Source organism: Bos indicus x Bos taurus, chromosome 7, assembly GCF_003369695.1.
Source record: "Bos indicus x Bos taurus breed Angus x Brahman F1 hybrid chromosome 7, Bos_hybrid_MaternalHap_v2.0, whole genome shotgun sequence".
In the NCBI taxonomy this organism is placed as follows: Eukaryota; Metazoa; Chordata; class Mammalia; order Artiodactyla; family Bovidae; genus Bos; species Bos indicus x Bos taurus.
The window spans coordinates 38,812,890-38,839,941 of NC_040082.1; the positions used below are offsets into that span (position 1 = coordinate 38,812,890).

Genomic DNA, 27,052 nt, shown 5'->3' on the forward strand with positions numbered 1-27,052 from the left:
GTTAACATTTTTTACATTCCACATATAAGTGATATCATACAATATTTGTCTTTCTCTGACTTATTTCACTTAGCATCCATCAATGTTGCTGCAAATGGCAAAATTTCCTTTTTAGGGCTGAGTAGTATTCCGTTGTATATATGTAGACACCACATCTTCTTTATCCATTTAGCTTTTGAAGGACAGTTAGGTTGCTTCCATACCTTGGTAGTTGTAAATAATGTTGCTTTGAACACTGGAGTACACATATCTTTTTGAATTTGTGTCTCTGGTTTTTTCGGCTATCTGCCCAGGAGTGGAATTGCTTGGTTGTATGGTAGTTCTATTTTAATATTTTGGAAAATCTCTATACTGTTTTCCACAGTGGCTGTACCGGTTTGCATTCCCACAAGTAGTGTAGGAGGGTTCTCTTTTTTTCTCCACCTCCTTGCCAACATTTGTTATTTGTTTTTTTTTTTCCTTTTGGTTGTGCTGGGTCTTTGTTCTTGCGAACGGGCTTTCTCTAGTTGCGGCAAGTGGGGGGCGATTTTTTGTCGCAGTGGCTTCTCTTGTTTCGAGGCACCGGCTTTAGGGCAGTCAGGTGCTAGGGCTCGCAGGCTTCAGTAGTTGTGGCACGTGTTTTTGTTAGTGGTGGTTCTCAGGGCTTAGAGGAGGGGCTCCGTAGTTGTGGGAACGCTGGCTTAGTTGCTCTGTGGCACTTGGAATCTTCCCACTCCAGGGATCAAACCCTTGTCTCCTGCATTGGCAGGTGGATTCTTATCCACTGTACCAAGGAAGTCCATTACTTGTGTTCTTTTTGATGATGGCCATTCTGTAGATGTCATGTGATATCTCGTGGTTTTCATTTGCATTTCCCTGATGATTATTGATGTTGAGCATCTTTTCATGTGCCTGTTGGCCATCTGCATTTCCTTTGAAAAATGTTTGTTTAGTTCTACCCTTTTTAAAATCCAGTTGTTTGTTTTTTTGATTTGTATTTGATCTGTTGAATTGTATCAGTCATATCATTGCAAATAACTTCTACTATTCAGTAGGTTTTAAAAAATTATTCTTAAGTCTTTCATTCTATAGTGGTCTCCCTGCCTCCCATTGCCTTAAAAAATTATTTTTCATGCCATTGAATTTTGGCTAATATGTCCTGAAGGACACCCCATATTCTTGATTTGACCTATTACTTCCTCATGGTGTCCTTAACTTCACTGTTAAGTTTGGCTTGTGTACTTTCCTACTCTGTGGGACTAGGACATGCTGTAACCTTCTTGTTCTCTAGCTGTCAATCAAACATCACTTTTTCAGAAGAACCTTCCCTGGCTGCCACACAAGGTCAATGTGGGCCCCTGCTATGTTCTTAGACAACCTTTGATTATTCCTTCAGCACGAAGCACAATTTGTAATTGTATACTTATTAATGGAATTACTCCATTTGGATCTCCCTGGATGGCAGGTTTGTGAGGACAGGCTGGGACTGTGTCTCCCCAGTTCTGAGCAGAGCAGCTGCTGCATATGAGCAGCTCCCCTCCCCCCATTGGTATGTGCTCATCACTGACGCCTGGTCTGGGGTCTGTGCTTTATAGTCCACACCTCACCTTCCTGGACCTCACTGCCTGGTGGGGTAGGTAGCATGGCTGCCAGTAACTCCATCTGCTGGGAGAGAAACAGCCTCCAAGGACTTCAGCACTTGGACATTAAGTGGGAGAGCTCGGACCTTAAAACCTCGAGATCTGCTGTCCCGAATCTGACTTTCAGCAAGCAGAGTTGCATGCAGCCTTGAAGGCAGTGATATGTAACAGGAACTTCCCCTGGCGGCAGGGCAACACCTGGGCACCCACACAGGGAGGTGAGAAGGCGGGGGCGAGTGGTACAGAGCTGTTGGCTCTGAGTGGAAATCTCTCATGGGTCTCTTGTGTTAACTTTCTGTTTTGAAATAATTTCAAACTTAGCAGAGTTGCCAGCACAGTACACAATTGTAAACACTTTAACACATTTGACTTATCATCACCTTTTTCTTTCTTTAGACATTTTTTTCCTCTTTTGGATCAAGATGCAGATGCAATTCCCTGTTATCCCTTAACATTTCAGCATTTCTTTTGCATGGTTACTTTTTTTAAAAAATTTATTTGGCTGCACTGGGTCATAGTTTCACCCTGCAGGATCTTTAGTTGTGGCATGTGGGATCTAGTTCCCCAATCAGGGATCAAACCTGGGCTCTCAGCATTGGGAGCTCGGAGTCTTAGCCATTGGACCACCATGGAAGTCCCTACATGGTTTCTTTTAAGATGGGCCATAAATTCTGGGGGAATTTTCGTCAAACCACTAGCAGCACCTTCCCAGCTAGGAATCCTCTCTAGAAGCCTGTTTTGGGTGAAGGGGATACAGCAGTCAGATCAGGAGGAAGGGTGGCCTGGCTCTGAGTCTGGGAAGACAAATTCTGGTTCATTTCCTTGAACTGTCCTGTGCCTTGTTGGCTGACCACTTCTTTATCAGGCAGTGCAATGGTTTTTCCAGTAGTCACGTATGGATGTGAGAGTTGGACCATAAAGAAGGCTGAGCACTGAGGAGTTGATACTTTTGAACTGTGGTGTTGGAGAAGACTCTTGAGAGTTCCTTGGACTGCAAGGAAGTCAAACCAGTCAATCCTAAAGGAAATCAACCCTGAATATTCATTGGAAGGACTGATGCTGAAGCTGAAACTCCAATACTTTGGCCACCTGATGTGAAGAACTGACTCGTTTGAAAAGACCCTGATGCTGGGAAACATTGAAGGCAGGAGGAGAAGGGAACAACAGAGGATGAGATGGTTGGATGGCATCACCGATTCAGTGAACATGAATTTGAGGAAGCTCTGGAAGATGGTGATGGACAGGAAAGCCTGGCGTGTTGCAGTCCATGGGGTCGCAAAACCTCATGTGTTACCTGCAGACACCGAGAAGCTGTACAGAAGATAGCACAGCCCCTAGCCTCACTCCTGGGGGGGAGGTTATTCTTAGTACAACTGAGGATAATCATCTCAGACCACTTCTGGCTGTTGTATTTGTCAGTGGTCATAATAGCCAGTGAAAGTTGGCAAAGCTCTTCCCCATTAATGGGTGCTTGTTGTGTGCCTGACTTATGTTACCTCCCATTATCTAAATCCTCTGCTGCTGCTGCTAAATTGCTTCAGTCATGTCTAACTCTTTGTGATCCCATGGACAGAGGAGCCTGGCGGACAGGGTCCATGGACTCTGTCCGTGGGATTCTCCAGGCAAGAATACTGGAGTGGGTTGCCATGCCTCCCTTCAGGAGATCTTCCCGACCCAGGAATCGAACCTGCGTCTCTTAAGTCTTCTGCATTGGCAGGCAGATTCTTTACTGCTAGTGCCCTCTGGGAATCCCCTAAGTCCTCTAGTAGGTACTAAATTATCTTCATTTTACCCCCACTTTACAGATGAGACAGATGCTAAAGTTTACAGAGTTAAATAACTTATCCAAGGTCATGCAGCAGGTAGATGAAAGAGTCAAGATTTGAACCCAGGCAGACTGGCTCCAAAGTGCACACTCTTAACCACTATACCCATGATGACATCCCATTGCCTGGGGAAATACGAAGAGCTTCCAAAAGAAGGTGAGACATAGAGGAATTTCATCTTCTAGGGCCCAGGGCTGCAGCATATGGTGATCATGCATTGGTGGTCTGCCTGGGGCAGTCTGATGAGTAGGGGGCGGGCAGGTGGACCAGGAGTATCGGCTCTGGGATGTGGGTCTCGGTAGACATGTACAGTTATCCTGAGACATAGAGAACTCTGAGGAATGGGGGCTGGATCACTGAAAAATATCCTTGGCCTTGAAGACCTAGGTGTTGGCAGTGTTCCAAAGAGATGGCCTCTGAACCGGGGCAGGAAGTGGGAAGACTTGAGAGTATTAAGCAATAGGATCATAGGAACCAGTTAACAAACAGAGTGAAAGACTTAATGTTTCTTACTTGTTGGAACAAAGTGATTTTCCATTGCTGAGGGATTGGCCTTTTTCATGGTGAAGATTGTTGTTGGAATGCTCCTTCCAGCAATTGCCAGTTTCTGTGTAATTGTTCAAGGCTCCCACTGCCCTCTAAATTAAGGGAGTAGGCATTTCTCAGGTGCCACATGCCAGATATTGTTGAATGTTTGGTGCACATTATCTCATTTAATTGTTAAAGTTGCTTAATTTGGGAAAGGAGTACTTCAAGGCTGTATATTGTCACTCTGCTTATTTAACTTATATGCAGTGTACATCATGCGAAATTCTGCTGGATGAAGCACAAGCTGGAATCAAGATTGCTGGGAGAAATATCAGTAATCTCAGACATGCAGATGACACCACCCTTAGGGCAGAAAGTGAAGAGGCACTAAAACGCCTCTTGATGAAAGTGAAAGAGGAGAGTAAAAAAGCTGGCTTAAAACTCAGCATTCAGAAAACTGAGATGATGGCATCCAGTCCCATCACTTCCTGGCAAATAGATGGGGAAAGAATGGAAACAGTGACATACTTTACTTTGGGGGGCTCCAAAATCACTGCAGATGGTGACTGCAGCCATGAAATTAAAAGACGCTTGCTCCTTGGAAGAAAAGCTATGACCAACCTAGACAGCATATTCAAAAGCACAGACATTACTTTGCCAACAAAGGTCCATCTAGTCAAAGTTATGGTTTTTCCAGCAGTCATGTATGGATGTGAGAGTTGGACTAAAAAGAAAGTTGAGCACCAAAGAATTGATGCTTTTGAACTGTGGTGTTGGAGAAGACTCTTGAGAGTCTCTTGGACTGTGAGGAGATCAAACCAATCAATCCTAAAGGAAATTAACCCTGAATATTCATTGGAAGGACTGATGCTGAAGCTGAAACTCCAATACTTTGGCCACCTGATACAAAGAACTGAATCATTTGAAAAGACCCTGTTGCTGGGAAAGATTGAAGGCAGGAGGAAAAGCAGGCAACAGAGGATGAGATGGTTGAATGGCATCACTGACTTGATGGACATGAGTTTGAGTAACCTCCAGGACTTGGTGATGGACAGGGAAGCCTGGCATGCTGCAGTCCAAGAGGTCGCAAAGAGTCAGACACAGCTGAGCGACTGAAAAGAACTGAAGTGCCCTGACCAAGGTGGAGTTAGTTGTTGCATGCTGGTCTATCTTCATTCTTTCATTCAGCACATGTTTTTTAGCAGTTGATCACATGCCATGCACTGCTAGCCACTGGGGATATAAGTGGTGAGCAAAACAAAATTTTCCACCTTCATGGAGCTTACAGCCGAGCATCAGGCTCACATGAAGTGCCTGTAAAGCGCAGAGAGATGCCCAGCTCCATCCCAGGAGGACTGAGTCAGCAAGACAGGAAATGGGGAGTATAGTAGATTCCTAGGGCTGCGTCAAACTGGGTGGCTTACAATAGCAGAAATGTATTCTCTTGTAGTTCTGGAGGCCGCAAGTCTGAAATCAAGGTGTTTACAGCATGGTGCTCCCTCCAGAGGCTTGCAGGGAGGATCTCCAACATATGGTCATTGCTGGCCATGCTTGACATTCCTTGGCGTGTAGCTTCATCAGTCTATTCTCTGCCTCCATCCTCACCCGGCCCTCTTCCTGTGTTTGTCTTTGCCTGGTCTTCCCTCTGTGTGCCTGTGTGTCTCTGTTTTCTCTTCCTATAAGGACACCAGTCATTGGATTAGGGCCCACTCTAATCCAGTATGACCTCATTTTATCTTGATTGCCTCTGTAAAGACACTATTTCCAAATAAGGTCACGTTTTAGGGTCCTGGGTGGACGTGAATCTTGCGGAGATGCCATCCAACTCAGTACCGGGGGGCAGCCTCCATGTTTGAGTAGATCCCCAGGAGATTCCAGTGCCTGTGATCAACTGGCCACAGGTGTGGGAGCCCAGGTCAGCCGGGGACTGGAATCCCAGCTGGAGCAGCTGGGGCTTAGTGGTGGTGGTTACCACTACCGACCCATTTCTGGCTGCACAGTAGGGTCAGGATGCCCAGGAGAATGCATCAAAAGGAATCTGGAAATGAGGGCAGGTACGAGAAGGCAATGGCACCCCACTCCAGTACTCCTGCCTGGAAAATCCCATGGACGGAGGAGCCTGGTAGGCTGCAGTCCATGGGGTCGCTGAGGGTCGGACACGACTGAGCAACTTCACTTTCACTTTTCACTTTCATGCATTGGAGAAGGAAATGGCAACCCACTCCAGTGTTCTTGCCTGGAGAATCCCAGGGACGGGGGAGCCTGGTGGGCTTCCGTCTATGGGGTCGCACAGAGTCGGACACGACTGAAGTGACTTAGCAGCAGCAGCAGCAGCTGAAAGTGTGGAGTGAAAGCTGCAGCTTAGGAGTGGTGACCAGGGGAAAAGGAGAACAGTTGTGAGGGTTGGACCTATTGCAAAGAACCAGCGTGGAAGGAGGCACACCATGACCCCTACCCCTAGGTGACAGAGGGTGTGAAAGAATGAGGGGCACCTCCAGTACAGAAGGTGTGGGACAGGGTCCTATCAGGAAGCTGTTAAGGAAGAACTCAGGGGGGTGCTGGCATTTTATGGGGGGGGCGGCGATGTAAGGGTGTCACCTGGGATTGGGGCGGGGGAGTGGGTGCTCAGACTTGCCTTTGTGCCCAGAAGGGCAGTGGCTCTGTCTCCTGGGAATGAGGAAGTGTGTTTGGAGCTGGCCCTCCTATGATTTGCAGAGTTCAGGGGGGCCCCATGAGAGGTGGGGTGGCTCAGGGTGACCTTTCTCTGCTGGAAGGAAGCTGCAGGCCAGACATCAGCAGGGGAGGATGTGACCAGCCTTGTCGGCTTCATGTACCGCAGGCCACCCTCTCGAGGATGTTGAAATAATGTTCCCGCAGAGAAGTTGATTCTTTACGGAAAATGCCTCCTCAGGCTCTATGAAGCAATCGGTTTTCGAGGGGGAGGGAGGGGTTGGGTGATCCTCTGTCTTTGCAGGGCCTCCCAGGTCTGTGGCCTGTCCTCCTGAGGCCTCTGAAGAATTAGCCCACCCCTCCCCTTTCTTTCTCCCTTTCCATTTGCAAGTCTCCACTTCCTGTTGGTCACCTTGGTTACCCATGGTGTTTCTTCACCGTCTTGCTGCTCTTTGTTCTCTGGCGGACTCAAGCCCTGGAGCTGTTTCCCAAGCAGCTGGCCCGGTGCCTGGAGGCCCAGCCTCCCTAGGGAGGCGGCAGTTGGCAGCAGGGAGGAAGAGCTTGGTGGGAGGCACATGGGACGAGACCCGGAGTGGCTTTCTTTCAGTGGCTGGTGTGGGAGGGCAGCTCGGCCGTGCCCCGCACCTTGGCGTGTTTATGCAGCAGTTGTCACACTCAAAGCCGTGTCCCACCCCAGGCCCAGCCAGCTCCTCTGATGTCCACGCCAGGATTTGCCACTGACCTGCAGTGGCCTGGGCCATTGCACTTCTGAGCCTCAGTCTCCTGGGTTCTGCTGGTGTTAGTGGCAGTTCCCCTGCCTGGGCCCACTTCAAGACAGGGAGTGTTGAGAGGAGAGCCTGAATGGGTTAAGTTGTTGGGGGACATCTCTGTGTAGAGAAGCAATGTCAGAAGGGCATGTAACGAGACTTGTATGGGCTCACAGTTATCTCCCAGTGCGGGATTACTGGTGATTTAATGTACTCATCTTAGTACTCATCATATTTTCTAAAATTTCTATAGTGCTGCTGCTGCTGCTAAGTCGCTTCAGTCGTGTCCGACTCCCAGCGACCCCATGGACTGCAGCCCACCAGGCTCCTCCGTCCATGGGATTTTCCAGGCAAGAGTACTGGAGTGGGGTGCCATTGCCTTTATTTTATAAACGGTTTCATATAACATTATTTTGGAAGGAAAACACAAGCCTAAATTATCCCATGGAGGCCCCAAAACATAATGTTAAGAGCACAGAGTCAGAAAGCCCAGACTCAGATATGACCTTCATTACCTCGATGGCCTTCAGCAGGTTACTTAGCTTCTCTGAGCCATCCTGGTCTGGAACACCAGGACGCCAATGATCCCCATCTCGTGGGCCTGTTGGAGGATGAGAGGACAAAATGCATGAGACATAGTGTCTGGCTAATGACATATAAGTTTTCAAATTATGTGATATATGATATATATATATATATATGATACATATATATGAAATGGACGGTTATATAAAACTATTCGTCATAATGAGCAAGTCCAGATTCTCATGAAGACCAGAGGGGAGGTGTAATCCAGGAGAGAGAGAAAGCTCTGTCCTTGCCTTGGGTAGCATGTACCTCAGTCTATCCAGTAACAGCAGAGTATCAAGGAGGAACCCAGGTCTGTGTTTATGGAGGACAGGATGCTGCCTAATATATATATATATATATTTGTGTGAGATGGGCTTCCCTGGTGGCTCAGCAGTAAAGAATGTGCCTGCAATGCAGGAGTTGCGGGAGACACGGGTTCTATCCCTGGGTTGGGAAGACCCCCTGGAGGAAGGCATGGCAACCCACTCCAGTATTCTTGCCTGGAGAATCCCCCCCATAGACAATGGAACCTGGTGGTCTACAGTTCATAGGGTTGCAAAGAGTCGGACACAACTGAGGTGACTGAGCTCGAGTTCATAGCACAGGCATGAGATGGGACGGGGTGGGCAGGGGTTAATCTGGCACCCAGTCCCCGGACCCCTCAAGGCAGGGCACCCAGCACCTGGCTCCCTGGGGCTTCTATGGCTGGAGTCTTTGGCCTCTTGTGCCCCTCCTAGGCTCCTTAATACCACCGCCATGTGGAAGTTCTTAGCAGGGGCCATTCTGCAGGTAGAGGCTGTGGTTTTCCATCTCAGCAAACTTTTCAGTTAGTCTCTAAATTTAGAGTTATCAGATGACTAGACAGTGTGCCAGGGATTTTCACCAGAGTCTTGCTTTGCAGATGTGTTGGAGTCCCAGCTGCCAGCACCGTAAATCACCAAAAAGCGTGGGTGGGGGTGATAGTGGTCCCTGGATAAATTTAACGTAGACTTTCCCAAAACTGTGAGTTTTTTCTGAACAAATGTTTCTGGGCCTCTAATGGGCTAATATATGATGCTTTTTAGGAAGGAGCAATGTAGTAGTAGGCTTCCCTGGTGGCTCAGAGGTAAGACTCTGCAGTGCAGGAGACTTTGAGGAAGACGCCAATTTGATCCCTGGGTCAGGAAGATCCCCTGGTGTAGGAAATGGCAACCCACTCCAGTATTCTTGCCTGAAGAATCCCATAGACAGAGGAGCCTGGTGGGCGACAGTACTTGGGATCACAAAGAGTTGGACACAGCTGAGTGACTGAGCATGCACACAGAATGTGGTATGCAGTGTTTCCCAAACGAATGGCCCACAGAAGCCTCTTCTTCAGGGGCCGGGGTGTCATGCGACACATGTCAGCAACCAGTATCTTTGGAATGACCAAGTATGGAGAGTATGATTTAGATTCTTAAAGCTTCCAGTCCTCTGTAAACACTGACCTGCTTCCTCCTTGGTTACCCTACCCTCCTTGCTGTTGGGTAGACTGAGGGACATGCCACTGCAATGCAAGGACAACATTCTCTTTCCCCTGAAATTCAGCATCACCCCCAACCCCTGCCCCTACACTGCCGGGCTTTGAGTAGTTTGAATTGCCCAGCTAGATGAATAGTTTTATTCAACATAAGATCAGGAGCAACTAGTTTTTTCCTGCCTTTTCATTTCAAGTATTTACCATTCCCCAAATTTGGAGAAGAAGAATTGAGTATCTCTTTTGTGTCAGGCATTGGTGTCCTGGAGCTGAACAAGACGAACCCTGCCCCTGCCCTCATGATGTCTGCAGTCAGGGGTGAAGAAGGACAGTGGATTGATGGATGGAGATTTGGATAGAAAGTCCTGGATGCCCCTGAGTTCTGACAGGGGCATTCCCTGGGGACACTCTCTTCAGAAGTGACTTTTAAGTTGAGATCGGCAGGAAGAGTGGGTTAAGAGGCAATTAGAAAGTAACACAGCGCAGGACACCACGGGGTCAAATGAAGACTTCCTTTCCTCTCATCGTGAGAAACCAGGGGTGACTGGCTGAACTTTCACAGTGCATGTGACCTTCAGAGCCCTCTGAGGTTAGCCTCAAAATGTGAGCAGAGCCTTTGTGTGAGGAGCACACTCTGAATTTCCTGCCCATCTGTCCTGCAGCAGTGACAGGCTGCGGTCCCCACCCAGCTCTCCTGGCTGGGGGCTCCGGGTCTGTCAGACTGCACTTGGAGCTGGCCTCGCTCCTGTTCCCAGACACATCTGAGCACAGCGCAGGTGTGCGGGGTTTGCCACCTCTGCCAAGGTCAGTGCCTCTGTGCTGGGGGTGAGGGAGGGGTCTGCATGCCTGGACTCCGGGCAGCCCTGCCTCCTGTGTGTAACTTGGTTTGGGGCTTCATGTAGGTCGTGATTCCCTTGTCCCTGGTCTTTCTCGGAGCCCTGCCCCTCTCAGGCGGTCCTCTTTCTGCTTTGGAAGCCTCTGGAAGAGCCCTTGGGCAGGCAGGAGAGTGTTTCTAAAGGACTCCAGCCTGTCTTGACACCCATCACCTTCCTCTCCTCCAGGATGGCACCTCTGGGGTTTCTCACCCTGGGACTGTCCCCCAACCGTCTTGGTTACCCCCAGGGAAGGGTGCAGGACCAGGTAAGGGAGATCTAGGGGAGGAGGGCAGAGAAGGCTCCAGGTGGAGGGAAGTCCCCCCAGTTGGTGTTGCTTGGGTTGTACCTGTGTTCATCACAGAACACTCCATTCATTCATTAATACATTCATCCCCTCATTCACCAGATGTTCATTTGCCCTTAACTGTACCAGATCCAGATCAGTCCCTGGCTCGGGAATATCCCCTGGAGGAGGGCATGGCAACCATTCCACTATTCTTGCCTGGGAAATTCCATGAACAGAGGAGCCTGGTGTCCATGGGGTCGCAAAAGAATCAGACACGACTTAGCGACTAAACAACAACAACTGAGATAGCAAAAGCAGGTTTTTTTGCTGTTTTTTTTTTAAAGGTGGAGTCCCACCTACCTGCCCTCCCCAACCCCATCACAACCATCTGTCTTTGTGCCCCCACCTGCTCAAACTGGGCAATCAACCTTCTGGGAGGGCAGATAAAAGCTCTCCCGTCTGGCTCAGGTGATAAAGGTCTAGGGAGGGAGAGTTTCAGGAAGCCTCTGCCTGCCCCTCCACCCTGCCCCTTCTCAGTGTGGCTTTTGTGCCGGCCACACTGATGCTGCCCCTGGCCCCACTGTGAGCAGGATCACCCTGCCTGGCCTGTTCCTGCCCCCTTTCCGCCCTCGCCAGCAGCTGCCTGCCTGCCTGCCAAGTGCCTGCCTAATCCACGAGCGCTTCCTGAGCCGCCCCTCGCTGGCTGCCCTTTTGTTTCTGGAATTCAGGCAGCTCAGCAGAGGGGCTGGCTTCGTGCACCCAGCTGCTTCGAGCTGCCTTAGGTCAAGAGTGCTCCGAGAGGAATGCGATCCTTAGAGCAAAGCCCTTGTAATGGATGCCTTCCCCCGCTCCCCGGCACCCCCCCTCACAATTGGGTTAGGGGAATAATTGGCCAGACTCTCAACAAACAGGGTAGGCATGCTGGCGTCCTGGTTTGTTGTTCATTTCCCAAAGAATCACCCTGCTCTGAGGTGCTGAGCAGAAGTGAAGGCTCAGAGTCTCTGCAGAGCATGCGGAGGCAGGCAGCTTTCTCTGCCCTGCCACCCCCCTCTCCCCACCCCAGCCCAGCTATAAACCCTCAGGTAGAATGTCTCCTTCATCAGTACAAATCAGGATCCTTTGAGAGCCCGACAGAGGCAGATAAGCTCAACTTATCTGAAGGTTGATTGCCCAGTTTGAGGGAAAGGCAGGCAAGTGCTGTTAAGTGCCACACGCTTTACATTATGACAGTGTGACCTCCTTTTCAGGTGAGGACACCGGGGTTCAGAATTCACATGTCCAGGGTTAGTAAACAGTAGAGGTGAGATTCCACCCCAGAACTGCCTAATGTTGCAATCCGTGTCAGGCTGTTCCCCTAAATGTGGAGGAGTGTATCTGGAACAGGGAGGGATGTCCTTGTGTTCATTCTTATTTTTTAACTGACTTTGTGTTTCAGGCAGTTTTAGGTTCACAGCGTATTGAACAGGAGGTACAGAGATGTCCCATGTACCCCGCCTCCCCTCCACATCCACAGCCTCCTCCACTATCAACAACCCCCACCAGAAGGGTCCATTTGTTAACAAGTCAGTGAAGCTACAAATCCTCACGTAAAGAGCAGCCAGTGAGGGGCGGCTCAGGAAGCGCTCCTGTAGTGGACCTACATAAACACATTACCCCGAGACCAGTTTACACTGGCGTTCACTTTTGGTGGTGTACATTCTGTGAGTTTGGACAAATGTGGAATGACATGTCTCCACCATTATAGTACCATACCCAGTAGTTTAACTGCCCTGAAAGTCCTCCGTGCTCCCCCTGTTTCTCTCTCCCCCACCCAACCTCTGGCATCCACTGATCTTTTCTTCACTTTCTCCATAGTTTTTCCTAGTCCAGATTGTCATATAGTTGGAATCATGTATGTATGTTTCCTCCTTGCCTTCTGATGGACGTTCATTCCTTTTTTTTAACTTATGCAGAGATTTTTTTTGAGCACCTGCCCCTATGCCAGGCTCTGGGCAGTTGGTTTGGCAGGGTGGATGTGGCTCCTGCTCTTTGCAGCTAGAGTTTAGCAGGAAGAGACACATAAATAAGTAAATATCTGGCCTTGAAGAACAGCGTGCTAACAAGGGGCACCTGATTTAGAATGATGAGGGATCAGAGAAAGCCTCTCTTTATAAGTGATGATTAAACCTGTCTGAGGGATGAGCAGAAGTGGAGCTGGGGAGCATCACAGACAGCTGTTCTCCTTCCTAGAAGCCTGCACACCCTTGAGAACAGCCTTTTCCATGAAGCCCTACCTGCTGACTCCTTCTTGAGCTATTATTGCCTGTTCCAAAGGTCCATAGCTGTTTTATGTACCAATGGCTTCCTCAGAGAATCTGCTCAAGCCCGTGGGCTCTTTCTGCAGGAGGGTGTGCAGAGGAAAGACATACAGCATCTTGCTTTGAGCTTTTCCTACACAAGGGAGAATGCAGAGGATGGGAGTGAAGCTCTGTCGGGCTGAGCTAAAACCAGAGAGAAGTCAGGACGTTGCATATCTGACTTCTTGTGTTTGGAGCCTTTGAACCACCTGGATGAGGGCAGTGCAACCCGGGCCAAAGGTCACTTCGCTAATTTCCAGCAGCTGTTGCCTATGGAACACTAAGTATCTGAGATTGTTGTTGCTTCTTGTCAAGAGCCTTAGAACCCTCTGCTTAGAGGAAATACCCAAGTAGGCTGCAAGCTTGTGGGAGCTGCTGGAGGGTGGGGAGGGGGTCCTGGTGATGAGAGGGCTGCAACCGCAAATTGGCTGCTGCTACCAGCTGTCTGGCTATAAGCCAGGGCAAGACTGACTGAGAGATCTTCCCTGCAAGGCCACTCTAAACCCTTTACTGTCATTGCCCTGCTCCAAACCCTTCACTGGCTCCCATTGCCCACAGGGCAGGCGGGATATCTTACATGTTAAGTCCCTTCAGTCGTGTCCAACTCTTGCGACCCCATGGACTGTAGCCTGCCAGGCTCCTCTGTCCATAGGATTTTCTAGGCAAGAATACTGGAGTGGGTTGCCATGCCCTCCTCCAAGGGATCTTCCCGACCCAGGGATTGAACCTGTGACTCTTACGTCTCCGGCATTGGCAGGCGTGTTCTTTACCATCTTAGCACGACATACAGACTGAGACCCTGTCCAGCCTTGGAGCCTGCTTTGTTCAAGCATACTCTCCCTCTCTGGCTGTTCCAAGGGCTCCAGCTTCCCCAGACGGGACACCAGTGTGGCCTTGCAGGTGCTGTGTTTCCAGCTGAACTTCCTTTCCCCTTTCACCTTCAAAAGGTTAGTTCCTAGACATCCTTCCAGAATTTGACTAGACAGGTCTCCTTGAGGTTCCCACTGACTTGCTACTCTACACAAGTGGCCACACCTTCCTCTGGGCCCTGGGCAGTCAGTACTCACCACTGCAGTCCCTCCCTTCTTCTCCCCGTCCCTTCCTTCACTCCTTTACCATTTAATTCCAGGCATCTGACCATGTTCTTGTCACACCAGGGCAGTGGCAAAACAAGCAGGAGTAAGAGCAGATCCAGACTCACACCCTTAAGCAGCTTGAAGTCCTGTGGTGGTAGCATGAATCTATCAAACAATGAAGATGAAAAATACCCAAAGAAGTCAAATCCTTTCCTTAAAGAAGTGAAGATTTTGTCCATGATTTAAAAAGTCTACACATAATAAATGCTGGAGAGGATGTGGAGAGAAGGGAACCCTTCTACACTGTTTTGTTGTTTAGTTGCTAAGTCTTTGCGACTCTGTGAACTGTAGCCCACCAGGCTCCTCTGTCCATGGGAGTTCCCAGGCAAGAAAACTGGAGTGGGTTGATATTTCCTTCTCCAGGGGTATCTTCCCGACCCAAGGATTGAACCCACATCTCCTGCATTGCAGGTGGATTCTTTACCACTGAACCACCAGGGAATGGAATGTAAATTGGTACAACCACTGTGGAAAGCAGTATGGACGTTCCCTAAAAAACTAAAAAAATTTGTGATATCATCCAGAAACCCCATTCCTGGGCATATATCCAGAGAAGATGAAAGTTCTATCTCTAAAAGATACAAGCACACCAATGTTCATAGCAGCACAATAGCCAAGACTTGGGAGCGACCTAAATGTGCATTAGCAGATGAATGGATAAAGATGTGGTACATATATACAGCAGATTATTATTCAGCCATAAAAGAGAATGAAAGAATGCCATTTGCAGCAGCATGGATAGACAGACCTAGAGAGTATCATTATCATGTGACTTACTAAATGAAGTAAGTCAGGTAGAGAAAGACAAATATGTGTTATCACTTACATGTGGAATCTAAGAATAATGCAATTGAATTTATTTGTAAAACAGAAACGGACTCACACATAAAAAACAAACTTCGTTAACAAAGGGGAAAGGAGGGGTGGATAAATTAGGAATATGGGAATAACAGATGCATATAAAATAAAGAATAAAAATTTACTGTATAGCACAGGGAACTGTATTCAATATCTTGTAATAACCTATAGTGGAAAAGAATCTGAAAATGTATATATGTTAACTGAATTACTTTGCTGTAACCTGAAACTAACAAAATACTGTGAATCAACTATACTTCAATTAAAAATTGTTTATTAGAAAAGATTTTCTCATTGATTTAAAAAAATAATAAAAGGTTGAGGAAAAGGATACATTCAAATTCTTCTAGTCTCAGATCTAATATTTCTTGTTAGTTAAGCCCTGGGGTTATAGGACTTTGTCACACTCAGTTTCTTCATGTGTAATGTTAGGGACAGGAAATAATTCATCAGGCATTAGGCACCTTCCATGATCACAGCTTTAGGGCTACTGAGACAGAGGTGTTATGGCCTCAGGTTCTGGGGAAATAAGTCAGAGAAGAGATCCTAGCATGAAATCTCTACCAGGCTTCGCTTTCAGAGGGCAGGTCTCCCCTCCCTCAGGGAAGACGAGCAGCTTTACCAGTGTCCACAGCTTTCCTCTGCAGTGCTGATCCCGGTTTGGAATTCTGCATTTGCCTTACTCTTTGATGGTCATCTCTTTCCAACAGGGCCATAAACTCCATTAGAGTGGGTGATATGTCTGTCTTGTTTTTTTTATAACAGCTTTATTGAGATATCATTCACATACCATAAAATTCACCCTTTTGAAGTCACATTCACTTGCTTTTTAGTGTATTCACAGAGATGTGCAACCATCGACACTGTCTAATTTAAAAACATTTTAATCATTCCTAAAAGAACCCTCATATCCATTAGCAGGTTCCCCCTGCCGTTAACCTTCCCACCTGCCCCCAGCTTCCAGTAATCGCTGATTACCTTCTGTTTGTATGGATTTGTTACCAGAAGGGGGGCCTCTTCCAGGGCCCAAGAGTGGGCTCTTGTCTAACACTTGGAAGCGAAGTGTCCGAGGATACACATGTCCTTACAAAGCAAAAGACTTTATTGAGAAGGGGCGCCCAGGCAGAGAACAGTGGGATGAGAGAACCCAGGAGGGGGTTCCCACCTCCTGGCCAGAGGGTTCCTCTGCCTCATGGCTCACTCAGTTTTTATGGTAATGGGATTAGCTTACAAGGTTGTCTGTGGCCAGTCATCTTGCTGTGCCCACTTTTGGTCTGACTAGGGTCCTTCCTGATGGCACTAGGATCTCTCTGCCAAGGGAGGATTTCTGGGAGGTTGGCAGGACATATTATGGGTTGGTGACTCCTCTCTCCTTTTGGCCCCTCCCAAATTTTCCTGGTTAGTTTTCAGTGGCAGCACCGTGTTCCTTATGGGGATCTCTGATCTCCTGTTGTGAGACAGCTCATGCAAGTGGTTATTACCATGCCTGACCCAGGTGGACAGTTTTGGTCAGCAATTCCCTAACAGATTTTCCTGTACTGCACATTTCATATAAAGAGAGTCCTATGATATGTGGCCTTTTATGACTGGATTTTTTTCACTTAACATAATGTTCTCAAGGTTCATCCAAGTTGTAATACATATCAGTATTTCATTCCTTTTTGTGGAATAATAATATTCCATGGGATGGGTATACCATATATTTCCATTCATCAGTTGGTGGACATTTGTGTTGTTTTCATTTGGGGGCTATTATGAATAATGCTGCTATGAACTTTTTAAGTTCAAGTTTTTGTGTGGTCATCTGTTTCCATTTCTCTTGAGTGTACACCAAGGATTGGAATTGCTAGGTCATGCAGTAAGTCTTTTACAGTTTGAGGAGCTGCCAAATCATCCTCCACAGTGGCTGCACCATTTTTCTTTAACACCAGCAGTGTATGAGGGTTCCAGTTTGTTCACATTCTCACCAGCATGTGTTTATTTTCTGTTTTTGTTTTTATAGTAGCCATTCTAATGGATGTGAAGTGGTATCTGATTGTGGTTTTGATTTGCATTTTCCCTAAAGTAATGTTGTGGAGAAGGCAATGGCACCCCACTCCAGTACTCTTGCCTGGAAAATCCCATGGGTGAAGGAGCCTGGTAGGCTGCAGTCCATGGGGTCGCTAAGAGTCGGACACGACTGAGCGACTTCACTTTCACTCTTCACTTTCATGCATTGGAGAAGGAAATGGCAACCCACTCCAGTATTCTTGCCTGGAGAATCCCAGGGACGGAGGTGCCTAGTGGGCTGCCGTCTATGGGGTTGCACAGAGTCAGACACGACTGAAGCGACGCAGCAGCAGCAGCAGCAGCAGCAAAGTAATGCTGAGCATCTTTTCATGTACTTATTGGCAATTTCTATACCTTCTTTGAAGAAATGTCTGTTCAATCATTTGCCCATTTTTAAATTGGGTTGTTGGTCTTTTTATTGAAGATTTGTAAGAGTTCTTTGTATATTCTGAATTAGAGTCTCTTACTGATCTGTGATTTCCAAATATTTTCTCCCATCCCGTGGGTTATCTTTTCATTTTCTTGATGGTATCTTTTGAAAGTTTTAAATTTTGAAGTCTAACTTATGCAATTTTTTCTCTTTTTTTATTCCTTTTGTTTTGGATGTCGTATCAAAGAAACCACTGCCTAACCTAATCATAAAGATTTGTTCCTGTTTTTTTTTCTTTTTAAGAGTTTTACAGTTTTAATCTTACATTCATGTCTGTGTCTGTCTCATTCCTGATTGTACCCCCTCTGCCTAGAATAATGCCTGATATATAGAAGGTACTTGATACTTATTGAGTGAAATGAATGAATTGATATCTCTTAAATGAGTGAGTGAACAGATATCTCCTTGTCCCAAAGCTGTTGCTATTCACAGCCCCAGGGTTAAGAGAGGGTGTTAGGCAGGGGAGGGTCACCAGTTTGTTTTAATCTCATCCCCCAGTTAACCTGGCCTTAGTGAGCTCTCACAGTTCCTTTTTTGCAGCTTCTTCTTTATGTTTTTCCTGGATTTTTGCTTCTTTTTTGTTTCCCTTTTTGACAAAATGTTGCTAAGACATTTCCTTAGTAAACTGTGTCTAGTCTGCTTGGTTAAATGTATGGTAGAGGTATAAGAAAATTTTTTCATTCATCAAAATCTTGGGTGACATAGTTTTCTTGTTGCACTTACTTGTGTTTGACTGATAAATTCAGATGCTGCTACTGCTGCTGCTAAGTCGCTTCAGTCGTGTCCGACTCTGTGCAACCCCATAGACAGCAGCCCACCAGGCTCTCCCGTCCCTGGGATTCTCCAGGCAAGAACACTGGAGTGGGATGCCATTTCCTTCTCCAATGCATGAAAGTGAAAAGTGAAAGTGAAGTCGCTCAGTCATGTCTGACTCTTTAGCCACCCCATGGACTGCAGCCCACCAGGCTCCTCTGTCTATGGGATTTTCCAGGCAAGAGTACTGGAGTGGGGATGACACAGAAGTATATAAATTACGAAGGAAGAGTCACCTCCTCAGGGGACATATGATGGCTGAAACTTACTTTTAGAAAAAGTGTGTATATAGAAAAAGAAAAGGTAAGGTAACAACTGATGAATCTGGGTGAAGGCTATTTGGAGTTCTCTGTACTCTAGTTTTTATTAGGCTGGGCCAGGTCTGAGTTGTAGCACTCAGGGTCTCTGATCATAGTGTCATGCAGGATGTTGTAGTTGTGGCATACACGATCTTTAGTTGTGGCATGTGAAGTCTTAGTTGTGGCGTGTGGGATCTAGTTCCCTGACCAGGGATGGAACCTGGCCCCCCTGCATTGGGAGTGTGGAGTCTTAACCACTGGACCACCAGGGAAGTCCTTATGCTCAAAATTAACAACCTTTCTTACACTGAATTTTTTTCAAAACAGTGTTTCTCACAATCGCACCCATAGAGGAAATTAAGCCGAGGACCCTGAAAGGTTGCTGGGTGCTTGGTGCTTTACATCCATTTTTCATTTAATCCTCAGCTGTTGGAAAGGAAGCCAAGGTGAAGGTGGGCTGACCAAGGTCATACAACTTGGTTGAGTGGAAAAACCTGAATTTGGACTTGGGACTCCAACTTAAGTCCTCCTGTGTGTTTTATGGCCTTGTGCATCTCAGGCAGTCGACCTTTTGCTGGGAATGACCAGGCTGCTTCCTTTGCCTCTGTCTTCACGTTCTTGACACTTCACGAGCCTGAGCTCAGCGAGGGCAGGAGGGGGATGGTCCAAGAGTTTCTAGAATAGAGCGACTGCCATTTGGGGCTTGAAGGAAAGCGAAGAGGGAATGGAGGGAATTGATGCTCCCTCACCAGCCAGCAGGTGGGCCGTGAGGCTCCTGGGAGGCAGCCCTGACCCCCTCTTCTGCCCTACCTGTTCCAGGAGCTGAAGCTGCCCACCTTCCGAGCCCACTCCCCGCTCCTGAAGAGCCGCCGGTTCTTTGTCGACATCTTGACCCTGCTGAGCAGCCACTGCCAGCTTTGCCCCGCTGCCCGGCACCTGGCTGTCTACCTGCTGGATCATTTCCTGGATCGCTATGACATCACCACCTCCAAGCAGCTCTACGCCGTGGCGGTCTCCTGCCTCCTGCTCGCAAGTACGTGGAACCTGCTTCCTTCCCTGTGCCATGCCCTCCTGCTCCACGAGCCCACGTGCTCCCGAAGTGTTCTACATTTCCGTGGTCTTCGTGCATCTTCTGTATTCATCCTTAGCTGAATGCGAAGAAGTGAAGTTGCTCAGTTGTGTCCGACTCTTTGCAACCCCATGGAATGGAGCCTGCCGGGCTCCTCCATCCATGGGATTTCCCAGGCAAAAATACTGGAGTGGGTTGCCATTTCCTTCTCCAGTAGGTCTTCCCGACTTAGGGATCAAACCTGGGTCTCCCACACTGCAGGGAGATGCTTTACCATCTGGGCTACTAGGGAAGCCCTAGCTGAATGCAAGCTATAGTAATAATAATCAACATGTTCTTTAGCATCTAAAATATACCAGGCTATAAGGCATAAGGATTTTAGCAACTTGGTCTTAAAAGAATCCACATAATGACTCTAGAAGACAGATCTTTGAGTACCTGCATTTCACCAAGGCACAGAGAGGTTAAGAAATTTTGCTTGGGTCTATAGCAGATAGGATTTGAGCCCAGAAATGCAGGATGCCAGAATCTGTGTCTTAACCCCATGTTACCTCCTTTCTGACATAGGGCCTCTGAATGTGCTAAGTGGGTGGGTGGGGAACTCTAGCAACCACTGTCCTTAGACATGTTTAGAAGTGTGACTGCTTGTGTGGGGCCCAAGCAGGAGTCAGGCCTGGGCACAGGCCTCTTTCAATGAGGCCTCACTAAAACACAGCATGGCTTTGACCATCTGTCTGTCTGCCTGGGTAGGAAATGAACATGCTCCTGGTCTGGTCCAAACAGAGTCTGCCATGCCATGCTGCCACTTTAAAATCGCCCTCTGGTTTGCTGACAGTCTTAAAAGGATCAGCCGTCAGGGTCCTGCCTCTCTGACCTCATGCCTTTCTCCTCTTACCTCCCTGGGTTCCAGCCAGTCCCCCTGCTCCCCTGTCACAGAGCTTTGAATCTGCTGTTCCCTCTGCCCAGACCCTCCATTCTCTTCCCCCGCCCATCTGGTCTTGGTTAGACGGCACTCAGGCCCTGCACTTGCATCCCCAAGGAAGCCTCCACCACTGCCTGCAGAGTGAGTGGTGCGTATGTAAGGTGTCTCTGATGTACAGTTCCACGGCATCGTGGATTTTTAATTAAAACCCACCTCCCCAACTAAGCAGGCTTCCCTGATGGCTCAGCTGTAAAGAATCTGCCTGCAGTGCAGGAGACGCAGGAGAGTCTGGAGATGCTGGTTCAATTCCTGAAGAGCCCCTGGAGAAGGGAACGGCTACCTACTTCAGTATTCTTGCCTGGAGAATCCCATGGACAGAGGAACCTGCAGGCTACAGTCCATGGGGTCATAGTCCAACCTGCAGGCTACAGTCCAAGAGTTGGACAGGACTGAGTGACTGAGCAGCACACCCCCACTAAGCAGTGAGTTTCAGAGGGGAAAGGAGCACATAGGAAGGCCTCGGAATATAGTATTTGTGGACTAAAGGAAATGAATGGAGCCAAGGGTTCCCTTAGAGTGGGAACATCCACATTTCTCCAAGTTGCCCTTAATGCAGAGGAGTACATACCCTACAGTGACCAGCTGCAGTCACATTAGACCAGCTGCAGTCACATTACCTTGATATCTAATCAGATTTTGCCTTCGTCGCTGCATTACGTTACTGTCCTATTTTATTACAGGGGGCCCTTCCCCATTCTTTGATTTCCCGCTGATGCTTCAAGAAGACCATGCCCATTTTCTCCAGTGGCTTTGTCTGTCCCTGGCACACTGCTGTGAACCCTTCATCACCATCATGCAGTTCCAAACACATGGCATTAGAGTTTTTAGCATTCTGCCTTGTTTTCCACCCTGACACCTGCCACCTGCTGTTATCTATAATCCCTGTGCCAGCTTTGGGTTTACAGCCTTTCAATTTGTGATTTTCTCTACCTTGGACCAGCTGGCTTTCCCCTGTGATATAGGGGATCTTGGCTTGCTGGGAGACTGGCCTGCTTGCTACTTCAAAGTCCCAAATCAGCACGCAGCTCTCTTTGGTCTTGGGAGGAGCTGGGGGCTGGCGAGACGTCCCTGTCAGTGGAAGGCAGCACGGACGTCGCATTTCGGGGGGCCCTCGGGGAGTCTGCGCCGTGGCCTCTGGCTTGCTGCTGTCTGTGATCTGTGGTCTGCATCGAGGGCCCTGGGGCGGAGGACTTGGATTTCCACGGGGCCACCGAGGCTCCAGCGTCTGTCTGGGGAGCTGGGGTGGGAGGTGTTCACTGGGGACTTCTTTGTGCAGCGGCTGCCACGGCAGAGGGGGGAGCCTTTCAGACAGAGAGGCAGACCCCTGACACACCCGCATGTCTGAGGGCGGCAGCCAGCCTCGAGTGGCAGGAATGGATTTTTCAGGACACCTGCCATATGCTCAGGGGCCCCAGGCAAGAAAAGTTTCCATGACAGCCTGAAATCCTATTCATTCCTCCTTCGCCTCTCCCCAGGCCAACTGTCGGCCACAAGGGAGGTCACCTTGCTCAGGAGGTTCTGAGTTCTGCTCATTTCCTAGCAAATAATTAATTCCCAGATAAGAAGGGTGACAGTTCTTGGGTTTTTGCAGCTGCTTCCAGGTGAGGGTCTTGCATAGATGGAACCCTCTCACCCACATGCACTTTCTCTGCTCCCATAAAACAGGAGCCGGTCGAGAACCCATGTCTCCAGACTGTGGAAGGAGGAAGAAAAGCAAGAGTTTGTGGGCTGGTCCATGGCGGACCAGTGGCAGGGCCGCCCTTTGCCTCTCTGTGATCAAGTTTTATTTATTTATTTTTCATCCCCTGCATTGCTAAGTAGATTCTTAACCACTGGACCACCAGAGAAGTCCCTGTATGACCAAGTTAACTTCATTTCCTTCCTTAACAGAGGAGAGACTCCTGTTGTTGTTCAGTTGCTAAGTCGTGTCTGACTCTTTTGTGACCCCGTAGACTGTGTAGCCCACCAGTCTCCTTTGTCTATGGGATTTCCCAGGCAAGAGTACTGGAGTGGGGTGCCATTTCCTCCTTCAAGGGATCTTCCCGACGCAGGGATCAAACTCATCTCCTGCATTGGCAGGCAGATTCTTTACCACTGAGCCACCAGGATACCCTGGAGAGACTCCTTCTGTAAGTATAATCTAGATCTAAGTGTGCCATAAATTGAATAGAGCCACTGTCTTCTGGAGTCTTTTGTCTTATACAGCACCCCTCGATAGCTGTCTTTTGGTTGTTGTTGTTGTTTAATTAAAAGGGCAGTTTGACAACACAGAAACCCCACCACTTGCAGGTGAGTTGGCTTTGACGGTGCCCCATAACCATCGTCCTGATGGGCTGGCTGCATTGTTTACTGGTCCCTTTCTACACACCCAGCCCTGTGCCAGCCACTTCATACACACATCACTTGGAAGCCTCGCACCCAGCCCGGGTAGTCGTGCTGTCATCCGCCCATTCCATAGGTTCAGAGAGGCCCCAAGTCACACAGTTTGGAATTTTGCTTTGTTTTTTTAAATTGAGGTAGAATTCACATCACAACATAGAATCTACCATTCTGACCACTGTAAAGTGTGCGGTTCTGTGGCATTTAGTTCACGTACCACTGTTGCACAGCCATCAGCTCTCTCTAGTTCCAGAACTTGCCCATCACTCCGAAAGCGGCCCACGTACCCCATTAACCAGCCAGTTCCCATTCCTGCCCATCCCTAGCCCCTGGCAACCACCTGTCTGTTTTGTGTCTGTTCTGGATATCGCATATGGAAAGGAATCATACAATATGTGACCTTTTTATGTCTGCTTTCTTTTAAGTTTTTAAGATTCATCCATGTTGTAGCATGTGTCAGTACTTCAGTACCTCATCCCTTGTTATGGCTGTGTGGATACATACAGCCTTGCATGGATGGACCACAGTTTGTGTATCCATTCACATGTTGATGGACATGGGGGTGGTTTTCACGTTTTGCCTGCTAGGATTAGTGCTGCTGTGAACATTTGAGCACCAATTTTGTTTGAACATTTATTTTCAATTCTTTTGATTATCAATGTCGGAGTGGAGTTGCTGCCCAGATGTGGTTATTCTGTGTTGAACTTTTTGAAGGAAACTTGGAGTTTCGCCTTTGCCTCGTTATTGCCGTTCAGAGATGAATGTGTGCTGAGTCCTTATCCCCAGGATATAGACCGGGGAAAGAGAGAAAGGAGAGAGGGAAGGAAAGAAAATCAGAAAGGCAAGAGGCATGACCAGTGGCATTTTGCTAGGATGGCAAGGCCTTAAATGTAGTATAAGATCTTACGATGATGATATAAAAAGTATGAGATGCAGTAAGTCCCCGACATATGAACAAATTCCGTTTTGAGAGTGCATTCATAAGTCCAACAAAGTTAGCCTAGGTACCTGACTAACACAATCTGCTATGTAGTACTGTACTGTAATGTTTGTAATACTTTTCATATAGATAACACACAAAAACAAAAGCAAAAAATAAAACATTTTTAATCTTGCAGTACAGTACCTTGAAAAGTACAGTAGTACAGTACAACAGCTGGCATTCAGGCGCTGGTATCGATTGAACGGGCAAGAAGAGTTACTGACGGGAGGGGGGAGAGGAGGGGGAGATGGTAGAGCTGAAGGATCGTCAGCAATAGGAGACAGAGAGCAAGCTGCAATTTCACTCATGCCTGGCATTGATGGAACACACATTTGCATCTTTGAATCTTTGCAACTTGAAGATTCATATGTAGGAGACTTACTATATATATGTATATATATATATATTTTTTTTTTTTTACTGTATGTTTTTATTGTTAAAAAGAATCCAAAAGGAACAGAAGCACCTAGCATAAAAAAATTAGTTTCTCCCCAAATCCATAGTCCCATTCCCAAAGTTTGGGGTGTATCAGTCCAGATCTAGATGTACTTATGTATTTTTGTAATTGAGAAAATAAATTTCATTTCTCAGAGTGGGGGAGGGAATGAATCGTAGGTTAACAGCTGAATAAACTGCCCAGTAAACAAAATTGCCAGATTTCCTCCCTTCCTCCTTTTATCATTCTTTTTTTTTTCATTATTTCTTGCCAGCTAATCCCAGTTCCATTATACTTTCTCTTTGCAAGCGTCTGTTTTCTTTCATTGTGACTTTCGGACCCCTGCCCACTCCCTGAGAAAACAATGTTTCTGAGTGCTGAATTGTTGGTGAGCCGCATCCTGCCCCTGACTTCTGATTTGTGAAAAGCTGTGGGAGCTCAGGGAGATGAATCCATGTGTTTCTTAGGATAAAATTCTGACTTCCATTTTTTTGCAGCTGAGCCTGAGTCCAGTGCTAGCCTTCATCTCAGCTCTCATCCTTCTCCCCAAGAGAGGGAGGCATCAAGCAGGAGGGTGATCCCATGGTCTCTGCAAGGAAAGGACCCCTCTCTGTCCTTGGGTCCTCATGCAGGGCAGGCTCCCTTAGCCGGGCCCGAGTCAGTCTTGCTATTCTGTGCTTACCTGTAGTAGGCACATCTCCCTCTGGTAGAGTTTTAAAATTAGCAGTGGTACACTCACTTGTAATAAGATTCAAAAACTAAAATAAAAAATCTGTTACCCATCCCACTCTCCAGAGACAACTTATGAGAACAGTTTCTTATATCTCTGCCCAAAACCGATTGAAGGTATTTTCTAGGAATATTCTGTGTGTATACAAACATACAGTCAGCTTTCATGAGCCAAGATTCCATACTTGCAAATTCACCTGCTCACTGGAATTTATTTGTGACTCCAAAACCAGTGCTTCTGGCACTTTGGGGGCCAGCTCTGTGCTTTCTCATTTCGGCTCTCACACTAATAGCAAATATCAGGTGGCCTTTTCGGCTCTGTTTAGTGCCTTGTTTTCTGATTTTTCTGCTTGTTGGTGATTTTGCTGTGTGAAATGAGCCCCCACCATCATGTTGAACTACAGTATTCTGTTCTTGCGTTTAGGAAGGCTGCGCTCTTTGTTTCTTAGGAGAACATTTGTGTGTTGGGTAAGCTTTGTTCAGGCAAAAGGTATAGTGCTGTTAGTTGTGAGTTCAGTGATCATAAATCAATGATATATTAAACAAAAATACACAGAAAAGGTTACGTAGCGGGTTTTTTGGCTCCACTGGGTCTTTGTTGCTGCACTCAGGCTTTCTCTAGCTTCTGTGGGTGGGCTTCTTGTTGCCATGGCTTCTCTTTTGGAGCTTGGGTTCTAAGCACATGGGCTCAGGAGTTGTGGCACATGGACATAGCTGCTCCATGGCATGTGGAATCTTCTTGGACCAGGGATTGATTCTTAACTAAAAAGCTTAGTGTTAGTCCAAAAAAGCTTATGTGTTGATTGATTGTGATCAGACTCACAGGAACCTAACCCTGTATCTTCCCTCTAGGAGCATGGTTCTGTGTTCACCAGATCAGTGTGCACCGTGAAGAATCAGGATCAGTTAGATCTGCACAAGTGGGTTAACACCAAAGATGCTTTCTTTGTGGTACCTTAGGGAATGTCTTTCCCATCAGTCTTTGTGGAGGTACCTTACTCTTTATACTGAGTGCAGAGTTCTCCATGTTATAAACACCGACATCCATAGAATGATTTCTCTGTCAATGGATATTTACACTGTCATCCTTTTTTTCTTTTTACACTGCTTTACACAATGTGACAACAACTGTCTTCCCTGCATCTTTGCACACTGAAGTATGTCTGTGGGATAAATGCCCAGAGATGAAATGGCTTTGGTCAGAGGTATGTGCATTTAAGATTTTGGTAGGCTGCACTGAAACCAACAGCTGAGGAGATCCTTTGTTTCTTCAGTTGAACTTAGTGTGCAGGAGCCTTTGGAGCCACACTTCTCCACCATCAGAAGGAGAGCCACGTCCCTCCCCCATCCTGGCCCCTCGTCACTCTCCACTAGGGCTTCCCAGCGGGGAGTGCATTTGCATCCCGCCTTTCTGCCTTGTCCTGTCCAGGATGCCCAGGTAAGAAATGAGTTCCCACAACAGCTACTTTTAAGGCTTCTTAAGCCAGACATCAATAGCCTCATCTCTTAGTGAAGGTACCAAAAGAAGCACTGCCTCTGGGCCTCCGTAGATTCTAGAAGAGACCTGTCTTTCTCTCAGTAAACTGTCTTCCTCTCTCTCTCACCCCTGTATCCTTCCCCTCCCCTTCCCCTGCTTTGATTACTTAGCAGCTGAGAAGCAGCTTCTTTGCCAGCGGAGTCGGGGGATGGGGTCGCTCCCTCTGAGACTTTGAGATTTCAGAAACTTGAAAGCAGCCCTAATCCCTCCTGATGTCCCTCCTGAACAGGGATGAAGGAAGATGCCCCAGCTCGCCCTAAAGCCAGGGATTCTTGGGACCCCACTGGGGCACCAATCACAGGCTGCTTGTGTGCCTGCATGCTCAGTCATGTCGGAGCAACTTTTGCAACCTTTTGGACTGTAGCCCTCAAAGCTTCTCTG

General features: G+C 47.6%; 1 protein-coding gene across 2 annotated transcripts in view; it reads left to right on the top strand.

Annotated features, from left to right (window-relative positions):
* The window catches only part of CCNJL (cyclin J like), a 63,724-nt gene that overhangs the window by 11,247 nt on the left and 25,425 nt on the right, over nucleotides 1-27,052 (top strand). For both annotated transcript variants that reach the window (XM_027545780.1, XM_027545779.1), the window contains exon 3: nucleotides 19,377-19,590. In XM_027545780.1, coding sequence (XP_027401581.1) covers nucleotides 19,377-19,590 — 214 coding nt within the window. The remainder of the gene's footprint in view (nucleotides 1-19,376; nucleotides 19,591-27,052) is intronic.